Source organism: Diaphorina citri, unplaced genomic scaffold (assembly GCF_000475195.1).
Source record: "Diaphorina citri unplaced genomic scaffold, Diaci psyllid genome assembly version 1.1 scaffold1227, whole genome shotgun sequence".
Classification (NCBI taxonomy): domain Eukaryota; kingdom Metazoa; phylum Arthropoda; class Insecta; order Hemiptera; family Psyllidae; genus Diaphorina; species Diaphorina citri.
Window position 1 is genome coordinate 81,222 of NW_007378656.1, and position 12,389 is coordinate 93,610.

Sequence of the window (12,389 nt, forward strand, 5' to 3'; positions counted from 1 at the left end):
GATTTTGAGTATTTATGCGCCTCGCACGCGCTTGCGCTTTCCGAAACTACGGATATAAATATTGGCTTTGAATGAGACCTACTCACACATATAGTTCAGTTACCTGTTTAGGTTTTGAGTAATTAAGAATAAGACACCATTTTGATTTCTCTGGAAGTAGTGTGCGTACACACACCGGAGGAGAGACATTTGAACACAACATTTTATCTCTTAATCCTTAAAATAAAAGAAACATTCATAATTACCTTGAGAATCCCTCGGATATGCATTTTGGCAATCATCTCCGCAGTGAACATAACAGTTATGATGAGGTCTACACTAAACACAAAGTATTGAGCGTTGGGATGACGTTCAAATGTCTTGGGAGTGTTGAGACAGACCATGATCAGACTGACAAAGGCGCAAGATCTCATGAACACACGAACCCACTTCTGTAAGGAGAATAACGATCATCTTAGAAATATCCACTGGTGAATTTCATCCGATTTTTTCCGAATGTCCTGTAGGCAATGTAATGTAATTAAATGAGTGTTCCCGAGACACGACTTTTTTTTTCCAACGACACAAAATATTCTTGTAGGCAACGCAATTTAAATGAGAGTGTTCCCACTACTGGAGCACATCACATGCCCTCAGGCACACGAAATTTGTCAAAAGGTCTAGGTTTACCTTGCCCTTGGAATCAATTTGAAGAAGCCGTTTACTGATGAAAATGTGTAAAGGTGTGTCCAAACAAAGTCGACCGTTCGTCGATCGACGAGCTAAATCTATGTTGTCGAGGCAGTGTGGACTGTGGACGGTTCAGTCGACATCAATTGACGGCCGGTCGACTATGTGTGGACACACCTTAATGACTCACCTTATTGACCCATTCAATGTCCGCGCTCTCATTGTGACACTCTTCCGGCCCGTAGTCGGCCAAGATGAGGTCGTTGCCCTTCAGACTCTGCTTCCTGCCCAGCATGTTCGATGCCGGACTAATGAACCGTTGAGACCCCGTGGTTGACGCGAGGGTTAAACCGGTGTGAGAATTGGTAGCTCCAGAGAGGGAAGGAAATGAAGGCAGAGGCTTGCGTTAAAGCGAGACAATGTCTGGGAGTCCATAATCCCAACATACCTGCGAAGTAAGTTAAAATTGATTAAGAAATTGAGTATTATGATGATAGAGAGGAAGAGAGAGCGAGAGAGAGTGAGAGAGAGAGAAAAGGAGGGGAGAGAATTGATGAAATAGAGAGGGAAAGAGAAAGATACTAAGGGGTAGAGAGAAGGAAGGAGAAAGGGAGGTGAGAGATAAGGAAGGTCTGGAGGTAGTAGGGAGGCTGTAAAGGATGTAGGAAGATGAGAAGATAAGGTAACATGTAAGGGTATTTACATTACTGATTGAAAATCATGTTTTTCCTCCGACCCCCATACCTCCCTGACTACCTATCAATGTCTCGTCTATGATCGAAACGACGCGAAGGGAATGGAAAATTCTAGAACTACAAAGTACCAAAGAGAGGAACGGTAAGACATATTCCCTTTCTGAAGGGAGGTATACAAATAAAGGGGAAAGAATGTGTTTGTAAAATATTACCAAAAAAAATAAGTTTAAAAATACCATTTAGCTTAGCATGAAAATTCAATATAATAATAGCTTAGCATGAAAATTAAATAAATATGAAAGTGTAACAATAAAAGGAGAAATAAAACCTAAATAGGGGATGGAACATCCAGTTTAGTCATGACCAGGGGCCATAGATAGTCATCGGCTGTTTGTTTGGCCACTAGGTACTGAATGAGGACACTGTCCTGCTGTCCTATACGATGGGCACGATCCTCAGCCTGCGTGAGAATCTGTCGGAGAGAACATGAAAAATGCCATTAATATAGCATCCAAAACCTGTCATTCTAACAAAATAATTTATTTGAGTTCATGATTTATTTAAATCTGTTTCTTAGAACATCTTTTATTTGTTGTGATGTTAGAATAGAAAATAATTACGTCTGCCTTGTAAGCGCTAGGCCAAGGAATCGATTCCCGCCCGGGGCGGATTTTATCCAAACAGATAATGTTCATTCTTGGAAGGACTGGCTTTCTCCTATCCTGTCTTCCTTCTATCTTCGCTTTTGAGATGATAAGATCTTAAGCAGTTACAGTTCCCTCTATCATACCTCTTTGAAAAAAAAAAGTTTATGAAAGATAAAGGTAACTTACTCCTGGATTCCAGAAGAGCTCTGCAAAGACTACTAGATTGGCGGCGGTCAATGTGGTTTCTTATTTGTTGTGATGTTAGAATAGAAGAATAGTTGTTAGAATAGAAAATAATTACGTCTGCCTTGTAAGCGCTAGGCCAAGGGTTCGATTCTCGCCCGGGGCGGATTTTATCCAAACAGATAATGTTCATTCTCGGAACGGCTGGCTTTCTCCTATCCTGTCTTCTTTCTATCTTCGCTTTCGGGATGATAAGATCTTAAGCAGTTACAGTTCCCTATATCAAACCTCCTTGAAAAAAGTTTATGAAAGATAAAGGTAACTTACTCCTGGATTCCAGAAGAGCTCTGCAAAGACTACTAGATTGGCGGCGGTCAATGTGATACCACTGTTAGCCGCCGTGATGGACAGGACCGCCACACGAAACTTGTCTTCGTATTGAAACTGATCCACAACTGATTTCCTCTCTTCGGAACCTACTGAACCGTCGATTCTGATGTAGCTGCAAACCGAGAACAACAGAAGCACAGGATAAGAGAAAGTCAGTTGTTCCAAGAGCGAACCCTAAAAGTTTGCCCCAGGCGAGAATCGAACCCGAGATCAAGAACTTACAGATGATGAAGAACGGAAAAAATGGGGTACAATAGTTAAATTATAACTTTGTTTCCTGACAGTTTGGTCAAATTATTTACCAACAAAATTTATAAATAATAATGCTATAGTCCTACATACTGGACACCGCCCACAGGAAATTTGTAAGAAAAGACTCCCATCGACGTAATGGGTGCCAGCTATCCCACTCACTAGGACTGAAAAAATCCCATATCTACTCACAAGGTTTGTTTGTCTTCCAGCAGCTTACAGATAGCATCCAGCTTTATAAATAATAATACTATAGTCCTACATACTGGACACCGCCCACAGGAAATTTGTAAGAAAAGACTCCCATCGACGTAATGGGTACCAGCTATCCCACTCACTAGGACTGAAAAAATCCCATATCTACTCACAAGGTTTGTTTGTCTTCCAGCAGCTTACAGATAGCATCCAGAAACTGACACCAGTGGTCCTTCAAATAGGGTACCTCACCCTGGGGAAAGAGTCAACGGAAAACTTCAAATTCTGCACCTTTAAACTTTAAAGTGATATGATCATGTACCAAGTATCTACTTGCCTTTGTAATATAGAGTAACCCCCATGGCCGAGTGGATATCACACTATAGCATCCAGTACCACCTGATGATGAGCAAATACCAAGAACTTTTTATTCTGCTCCAGCAGCGAAGTCACATAATCACTGAAATATACAAGAAGTTTTATCAACACCTCAACACTTAAAATAGTATCTAGTTCAACAATTCGTGTAACCAGTATAACCTTAACCCATCCTTTCCTTTGGGCAGTTGTCCCTACACCTAAGCCTCAGAGTGGACTTTTTTGACGTCTAGAGTCTAGATCGACAATGGAAAAATAATGAAGACAAAATTTATAATTTATAAGACAAACCTACTCAGAGTGGACTTTTTTGACGTCTAGAGTCTAGATCGACAATGGAAAAATAATGAAGACAAAATTTATAATTTATAAGACAAACCTATAATGTAGACAAAATTTATTACCAAACTCGAAAATCGATCATTAAATAACAATCCCACCTATGTATAGTAGCCTCATAGTAGATTTTGTATGTAGGACATTCATTTGATTTCTACTTAATACTGTAAACATAAAAGCTAATCAATGATCTCAACCTCATTTAAACAGTAACAATGTTGTCTGAGAAGTAAGCTCTGTCGTTTTGGCAACCCAAACTTTGGGCAGTCTGTCAATAAATTTTACTGTTTCTCTCTCCTATTGACAAACTATCTCACTTACCAGATAGCCTTTATTTTGGTAACTCCCGTCTCATGATAGTAGGCCAGCAAAGTACCTCGCCTCTCCATACCTTTGAGAGAATCATTGTCCAGCTTTTTGACCAGAGCCTTCAGCTTCTTATCCGAACAGTCCACGGCGTGTTCTATTGATATCACCTGTCTGGTAACACAGGAAGGGTACGTTTAGACTATCCTAGATTCGTAGAAGCTTAACCCATCCTTTAGGGCTGTTTGACAGGATGTGAGAAAGACAGCTGTTCCGAGAACGAACATTATCCGTTCAGGATAAAATCCGCCCCGGGCGAGAATCAAACCTGCGGCCTAGCGCTTACAAGGCAAGGTTTAATAATTTAATCTTGAACAGGTCAATCATAAACCCACGGCCTAGCGTTTACTAACTTCCAAGGTAACTAGGCTGGTCATTTTTATTGTATATGTACATCTAAGTACATACGTAAGTACAAAAATTGGAAGAAAAAAAAAAAAAAAAAAAAACATTATCCCAGAGGCTTGCGTTAAAGCGAGACAATGTCTGGGAGTCCATAATCCCAACATACCTGCGAAGTAAGTTAAAATTGATTAAGAAATTGAGTATTATGATGATAGAGAGGAAGAGAGAGCGAGAGAGAGTGAGAGAGAGAGAAAAGGAGGGGAGAGAATTGATGAAATAGAGAGGGAAAGAGAAAGATACTAAGGGGTAGAGAGAAGGAAGGAGAAAGGGAGGTGGAGGGTTAAACCGGTGTGAGAATTGGTAGCTCCAGAGAGGGAAGGAAATGAAGGTAGAGGCTTGCGTTACAGCGAGACAATGTCTGGGAGTCCATAATCCCAACGTACCTGCGAAGTAAGTTAAAATTGATTAAGAAATTGAGTATTATGATGAGAGAGAGGAAGAGAGAGCGAGAGAGAGAAAGAGAGAGTGATAGATAACGAGGGAAAATAGAGAGAGGGTAATGATGTTTAGGGAGGGGGGAGGAGAAAGAAAAGAAAAATAAGAGAAAAGGAGGGGAGAGAATTGATGAAATAGAGAGGGAAAGAGAAAGATACTAAGGGGTAGAGAGAAGGAAGGAGAAAGGGAGGTGAGAGATAAAGAAGGTCTGGAGGTAGTAGGGGAGGCTGTAAAGGATGTAGGGAGATAAGAAGATAAGGTAACATGTAAGGGTATTTACATTACTGATTGAAAATCATATTTTTCCTTCGACCCCCATACCTCCCTGACTACCTATCAATGTCTCGTCTATGATCGAAACATTTTTCCTTCGACCCCAATACCTCCCTGACATCAATGTCTCGTCTATGATCGAAACGACGCGAAGGGAATGGAAAATTCTAGAACTACAAAGGACCAAAGAGAGGGACGGTAAGACAAATTCCCTTTCTGAAGGGAGGTATACAAATAAGGGGGATAGAATGTGTTTGTAAAATATTACCAAGAAATAAGATTAAAAATACCATTTAGCTTAGCATGAAAATTCAATATAACAATAGCTAGGCATGAAAATTAAATAAATATGATAATATAACATAATAAAAGGAGAAATAAAACCTAAATATTATTTTTAAAAATAAAATAAAATGGGAAAAATACTTACGTTGGGATTAATTCGCGGAGGCTGCTTCTCCTCATCTGATTTTCAGGGCCCCTAAATCATAGGGGTCTGATGAGGGATATTCAGGTACATAATTATGTCGTTGTACCCTACTTCCTGAGTCCGTTTTGAGTCTCCGAATCATGAACTTCTCCTCCAGGACTAGCTTCAGTTCCTCCATGTGAGTGCAACCAGTAAAATCCCAGCCGAAATTGTTCTTCAAACCTCCACAATATCGCATCCCGAACTCCGTCCTGAAATGGGAACGAGAAATAGAGAAATGATGAAATGAGATGTAGATAAGGAATTTTCAATTGCGCTTAGCATACTTTAAATGCCTGTCACAAATATCGTTCCCCAATCATCACACCTAGATATGTTGACTTGACTCGAACCACCAACCTCCAGATCCAAAGTCCAACGCGTTAACCACTGCGCCACTGAGGTTGGTAATGAGACATAAATATTCAAAATTAAAGGGGCTGAAAAGATTATTAACCATGATAGTGCGGTGAAATGAGACAAAAATTCACTAAATTAGGGGCTAAAAAGAATATCCAGCCAGCCTAGTTAAGAGGTTGGTAATGAGACATAAATATTCAAAATTAAAGGGGCTAAAAAGATTATTAACCATGATAGTGCGGTGAAATGAGACAAAAATTCACTAAATTAGGGGCTAAAAAGAATATCCAGCCAGCCTAGTTAGCTTGGTTGGTAGCGGGTCTGCTTTGAAAGCGCTAGGCCGCGGGTTCGATTCCCGCCCGTGGCGGATTTTATTCTGAACGGATAAAGTTCGTTCTCGGAACGGTTGGCTTTCTTCTATCCTGTCCTCCTCTCTTCGATTTCGGGACAATAAGACTTGGCCAGTTACACTTCTCTATATCAAACCTCTTTAAAAATTAATTGAAAAAAAAAAACCTAATTCACACTCATTATACGTACATGTTAGAGAAGAACTTGGGGTCGATTGCGTTAATCTGTGAGTACAATTCAATCCTCCCAATATTTGAGATGTGAAAATCTCACGGTTACCATGGAAACCTGTTTCCCCTTTTCGTGGTTGTGTAGCTTTGAGAAAAACATTGATTAGGTACCGCACAATTCTCCGCGCTTTTTTTTCGAACAACTTTTATTCATTCCCTACTTGGGTGTTTACTCAAATTTTGCACGTTTGTCTACGTTTACCCAATTCTTATTTGGAATTTTAGGACGATCCCTTTATTTAGATCTGAAGTCAGCGTTTTCTTGAAATGTTGTAATATTTTTACCAATGTTAAGATGTGCTTAAAGCTCAAGACAGGAAAGTTGTATATTATCTATTCTCATCAAATCCAATATGTAATCCACTTTTTCTACAATATTCATAAAGTTCCAGTGGTCGCTAAAGAAATCAAAAATGCAGTTCGAAAGGTACCTAATACATGAAATAAAATAGATTTAAAGAGTTAAATTTAAGTTTTTTTTTTTTTAAATTTTAATTGGATTTTCTATTTCTTTTATAAGCAGAAAAAAATGCTACAAACAACTTGTCTCATGTTGAGATTTCAAACTGTACAAAGGTAACTACCTATTAGCAAAACAATTAATTATGTCCTGGGGATGACCCTGTTTCACATTCGCAATTCGCGAAAAAAACCGCGGTATCCGCGGTTTTTTCGCGTTATGCGCGGTGTGTTCGCGGTATACGCGGTTTGTTCGTGGTATACGCGGTTTGTTCGCGGTATTCGCGGTTTTATCGCGTTATCCGCGGTGTGTTCGCGGTATACGCGGTTTGTTCGCGTTTTTCGCGGTTTGTTCGCGTTATTCGCGGTGTGTTCGCGGTATACGCGGTTTGTTCGCGTTATCCGCGGTTTGTTCGCGGTATACGCGGTTTGTTCGCGGTATTCGCGGTTTTATCGCGTTATCCGCGGTGTGTTCGCGGTATACGCGGTTTGTTCGCGTTATCCGCGGTTTGTTCGCGGTATCCGCGGTTTGTTCGCGATATCCGCGGTTTGTTCGCGTTATCCGCGGTTTGTTCGCGATATCCGCGGTTTATACGTTGTTTGTTGTGATGAGATAAAGGGTACACCGATTTTTTAAAAGACATTTTTTCGCCTGTGCCGCGATTTACTTGCAACCTCTTTTGGCCCCTAGGTCATAGATTGAATAGAACATAAAAGTACCTTGTTTGATATTGGAAAAGAGACCATCATATGAATGGAATGAATGCCATGTAGCTGTGCTGATTCTTCCTCTGTCGACACAAACTTTAGCTATCACGCTAAAGTTTTAGACGATTCAGCTTTAAGTACATTGTGCTTGTAATGGGTTGATTAAAGAAATAAAAATACAGTTGAACCTGTCTAAGTGGGAATCCAAGGGACCGACAATTTTTTCCCACTTATCCAGGTTTCCCAGTTCAACAAGTGTCCTACTTAGAGAGGTTGCCATGAAGGGGCCACGATTTTTTTCCCAGTTATCCAGGTTCCCCACTTAGACAGGTTTGACTGTACCTACAAATACCTACCTACCTTATACCTGTTTCCTAATAATACAGATTTTTTCCCGTATAAATTGCAGATGCTAAAACGAAGAACTGGAGCTTTCCACTTAAGGAATATAAAAATCTCATGAGCAAAGTCAGAGGAGATTTCTCCTACATTTTGGACCATGAGTTTTGAGATTCCTCTGTGGCTATTTAGATAGAAGTTACATTGTTTTCTTTTAAGTTAATCAGAGTTAGTTTTAGTGCTCGCATTTTAATCGCGGCATCCGCGGTTTGTTCGCGTTATCCGCGGTTTGTTCGCGATATTCGCGGTTTGTTCGCGGTATCCGCGGTTTTTTCGCGTTATGCGCGGTGTGTTCGCGGTATACGCGGTTTGTTCGCGTTATCCGCGGTTTGTTCGCGGTTTTTTCGCGTTATCCGCGGTGTGTTCGCGGTATACGCGGTTTGTTCGCGTTATCCGCGGTTTGTTCGCGTTATCCGCGGTTTGTTCGCGATATTCGCGGTTTTTTCGCGTTATCCGCGGTGTGTTCGCGGTATACGCGGTTTGTTCGCGTTATCCGCGGTGTGTTCGCGGTATACGCGGTTTGTTCGCGATATCCGCGGTTTGTTCGCGTTATCCGCGGTTTGTTCGCGATATCCGCGGTTTATACGTTGTTTGTTCTGACGAAATAAAGGGTACACCGATTTTTTAAAAGACATTTTTTCGCCTGTGCCGCGGTTTACTTGCAACCTCTTTTGGCCCCTAGGTCATAGATTGAATAGAACATAAAAGTACCTTGTTTGATGGTGGAAAAGAGAACATCATATGAATGGAATGAATGCCATGTACCTGAGCTGATTCTTCCTCTGTCGACACAAACTTTAGCTATCACACTAAAGTTTTAGACGATTCAGCTCTAAGTACATTGTGCTTGTAATGGGTTGATTAAAGAAATAAAAATACAGTCGAACCTATCTAAGTGGGAATCCAAGGGACTGACAATTTTTTCCCACTTATCCAGGTTTCCCAGTTAAACAAGTGTCCTACTTAGAGAGGTTGCCATGAAGGGACCACGATTTTTTTCCCAGTTATCCAGGTTCCCCACTCAGACAGGTTTGACTGTACCTACAAATACCTACCTACCTTATACCTGTTTCCTAATAAGACAGATTTTTTCCCGTATAAATTGCAGATGCTAAAACGAAGAACTGGAGCTTTCCACTTAAGGAATATAAAAATCTCATGAGCAAAGTCTCAGAACCTACTGAACCGTCGATTCTGATGTAGCTGCAAACCGAGAAAAAATGGTGAATAACAGAAGAGAAGATGAAAGAAAGCAAACCTTTCCAAGAACGAACCTTACCTATTTAGCAGAAAGTTTGCCCCGGCCGGGGATCGAACCCAAGACCAAGCGCTTACAAGGCAGGCAAGCTACCTTCCAATCTAACTAGACTGCCCATGATGATTTTTATACTATTTCAATAAGATAAAAGGTCCCTTTATTAAGCCAAACATGTTAGCAGTACAGAGGAACTTCGATAGAAAAAACTTGTCCGGTTAGGAGAAGATCTCTGAATAGTAAAATGTTATTCACAATAAATAAATACTTAAAAATACTTACAAGGTTTGTTTATCTTCCAGTAGCTTACAGATAGCATCCAGTACCACTTGATGATGAGCAAATACCAAGAACTTTTTATTCTGCTCCAGCAATGAGGTCACATAATCACTAAAACATAGAAGAAGTTTCATCAAACTTCATAGTAGCTGGTTCAAAAATCAACATCTAGATCAGTAATAGAAACTTTTCTTACAAAAGTCAATCCTATACCTAATTATTCTTATGTAGGAGATTAAATTTATTGATTCTCCCATAGAATAGAGAATAGACTATAGTTTTCTATACCATGTTTATCCTGCCCGAATAGGACTGAAAATCCCTTTACCCCAGCAGTCCAAACAAGAACAAACTAATACAGTCGAACCTGGATATAGTGGAAACCTGGATATCAGAGAGAAAAAAAAGTCGTTCCCTCTATTCTCTCATATTCAAGTTCAACTGTATTGTGAGTAAACAAAGAAAAAAAACTAATCATTACTGTTAACAAACTATCTCACTTACCAGATAGCCTTTATTTTGGTAACTCCCGTCTCATGGTAGTACGCCAGCAAAGTACCTCGCCTCTCCATACCTTTGAGAGAATCATTGTCCAGCTTTTTGACCAGAGCCTTCAGCTTCTTATCTGAACAGTCCACAGCGTGTTCTATTGAAATCACCTGTCTGGTAACACGGGAAGGGTACGTTCAGAACAAGGTACACTATCCTAGATTAGAGAGGATTATAGATTCGTAGAAACTTAACCTATCCTTGGCTGTTTGCCCCTACACCTAAGCCTCTGAGTAGGCAATTTGTGAATGGAGTTAAGCTATTATCCTAGATTAAATAGGATCAGAGTGGGACGTAGTTCATAACTCACTATGCCAAAACAGAGTGCCAAATTGCCAATACAAGATAGAAGTTGTAAAGCATAAAAAACAACAGCTGTAAGAAATTGTTTTTGCTTTGTTTTGGGTTAGGGCACTTGAAATGAAAGAAGAAGTGAAATCCCGATATTGAGAGGTCAAATCCCGAAAATCGGTAAAAATCGAGCGCTTACAAGGTAGAGTACGCGCTACCCTCCAAGTTAACTATTTTTCTTTTATACATCCAAGTAAGTATAAAATTACAAATAAAAACATACAGAGCCAGCCTAGTTGGTAGAGCGTCTGCCTTACTACACCGCGGGTTAGATTCCCGCCCGAAGCGGATCTTATCCTGAAGGATAATTTTCGTTCTTGTATTTTATCCTGAACGGATATCGTTCTTGGATTTTATCCTGAACGGATAATGTTCGTTCTTGGAACAGCTGGCTTTCTCCTATCCTGTCTTCCTTCTCTCTTTGATTTCGGGACGATAAGACCTTGGCAGTTTGCAGTTCACTCCATCAAACCCCTTGGCAGGAAAAAAACACATACAGATATGAGTTACCTGATTTTAGCCGGTAGTTGGGACAGCACGTCCGTTTTGAGTCTCCGAATCATAAACTTCTCCTCCAGGACTAGCTTCAGTTCCTCCATGTGAGTGCACCCAGTGAAATCCCAGCCGAAATTGTTCTTCAAACCTCCACAATATCGCATCCCGAACTCCGTCCTGAAATGGGAACGAGAAATGATGAAATGAGATGCAAATAAGGAATTTTCAATTGCGCTTAGCATACTTTAAATGCCTGTCACAAATATCGTACCCCAATCATCACACCTAGATATGTTGACTTGACTCGAACCACCAACCTCCAGATCCAAAGTCCAACGCGTTAACCACTGCGCCACTGCTCAAGGCTGTGCGATTCAACATGGTCATTGCGGTAGGTTGGAACGAACATTAACCGTTCAGGATAAAATCCGCCCCGGGTAGGAATCGAACCTGCGGCCTAGCGCTTACAACGCAGACGCGCTACCAACCAAGCTAACTAGGCTGGCAATATTATTGTCTACCTACTGAAGTACCTACTTTTGTTTCAGGATGAAAGCCATTTTCTGAAGAGTCCGAAAGCTAACCGAACCAAAGCAGGGGTGGATTTGATAAAGAGCGCCAGACGTTGTATTCTGCTGAGTGGTACTCCTGCCTTGTCCAGGCCTATTGAATTGTACTCACAGATTAACGCAATCGACCCCAAGTTCTTCTCTAACATGTACGTATAATGAGTGTGAATTAGGTTTTTTTTTTCAATTAATTTTTAAAGAGGTTTGATATAGAGAAGTGTAACTGGCCAAGTCTTATTGTCCCGAAATCGAAGAGAGGAGGGTTGGAAGGTTCTCTGTTCCTGATCCCTCTCCTTCTCTATGATATCTCCAAATAACTCAACATGTTAAAAAATGGAATGAAATTCCATGACTTTTCCAGAAAATTAGGGGGTGGAGGTACTTAAAAATCAGTAAGATTTCCCCCTCATTTAAATAAAATATGGAATATGCATAACATCAATGAATATGAGGGGGAATACACCACAGGCTGTTTTTTGGAAATACTGGATATTTAATTTGAATATTTTTAACTTTTGACCGGGTGGCAAATTCTTGACTTTTCCAAGTTTTTCACAATTTTCCTTTACTTTGGGGGAGGGGCCATACACACTTACCATATATCCTTCCTTCTATTGTTTGGAAGGCAGAAATCAATGGTTGACAGTACCCTACAAATACAGTAAATCTATCTGATGCAGTTAGAACA

The 12,389-nt window shown here is 40.4% G+C and overlaps 3 protein-coding genes and 1 long non-coding RNA gene across 4 annotated transcripts in view; 1 reads left to right on the forward strand and 3 right to left on the reverse strand.

Annotated features, from left to right (window-relative positions):
* LOC103514821 (sodium leak channel non-selective protein-like) overlaps positions 1-1,111 on the reverse strand; it is a 31,390-nt gene extending 30,279 nt beyond the window's left edge. The window contains exons 1-3 of the mRNA XM_026827683.1: positions 860-1,111; positions 246-431; positions 87-103 (exon numbers count right to left, since the gene is read on the reverse strand). Of these exons, the coding sequence (XP_026683484.1) occupies positions 87-103; positions 246-431; positions 860-964 (308 nt within the window). The 5' untranslated portion in view covers positions 965-1,111. The remainder of the gene's footprint in view (positions 1-86; positions 104-245; positions 432-859) is intronic.
* Positions 1,112-1,692: 581 nt separating this feature from the next.
* On the reverse strand, positions 1,693-11,306 carry LOC103514822 (SWI/SNF-related matrix-associated actin-dependent regulator of chromatin subfamily A-like protein 1). Its single transcript, XM_017446375.1, has 5 exons — positions 11,148-11,306; positions 10,242-10,400; positions 9,741-9,848; positions 2,522-2,696; positions 1,693-1,836 (listed from the first exon to the last, which is right to left on the reverse strand). Exons 1-5 carry the CDS (start codon positions 11,294-11,296, stop codon positions 1,693-1,695), a joined length of 735 nt encoding a protein of 244 aa, XP_017301864.1. The 5' UTR covers positions 11,297-11,306.
* Positions 5,803-6,649, reverse strand: LOC113469775. The gene is made up of 2 exons (XR_003393091.1): positions 6,597-6,649; positions 5,803-5,908 (listed from the first exon to the last, which is right to left on the reverse strand). It is a non-coding gene; the product is annotated as an uncharacterized LOC113469775 (long non-coding RNA).
* A 186-nt stretch (positions 11,307-11,492) lies between the features above and the next one.
* On the forward strand, positions 11,493-11,850 carry LOC103514823 (SWI/SNF-related matrix-associated actin-dependent regulator of chromatin subfamily A-like protein 1 homolog; the record flags this gene model as incomplete). Its single annotated transcript, XM_008479735.2, has 2 exons — positions 11,493-11,523; positions 11,681-11,850. Coding segments are annotated over exons 1-2 (182 nt in total), but the record flags the coding sequence as incomplete, so codon positions are not given.
* Between the last annotated feature and the right edge of the window lie 539 nt (positions 11,851-12,389).

Excerpts from the sequence above, each read along its gene's own strand:
- LOC103514822 (XM_017446375.1), bottom strand. The coding sequence starts at position 11,296 with ATGCGATATTGTGGAGGTTTGAAGAACAATTTCGGCTGGGATTTCACT. Across the intron at positions 9,849-10,241 it reads ACCAAAATAAAGGCTATCTG|TGATTATGTGACCTCATTGC; the intron begins GTAAGTGAGATA and ends TCTATGTTTTAG. Across the intron at positions 2,697-9,740 it reads CTGGAAGATAAACAAACCTT|CTACATCAGAATCGACGGTT; the intron begins GTAAGTATTTTT and ends CTCGGTTTGCAG.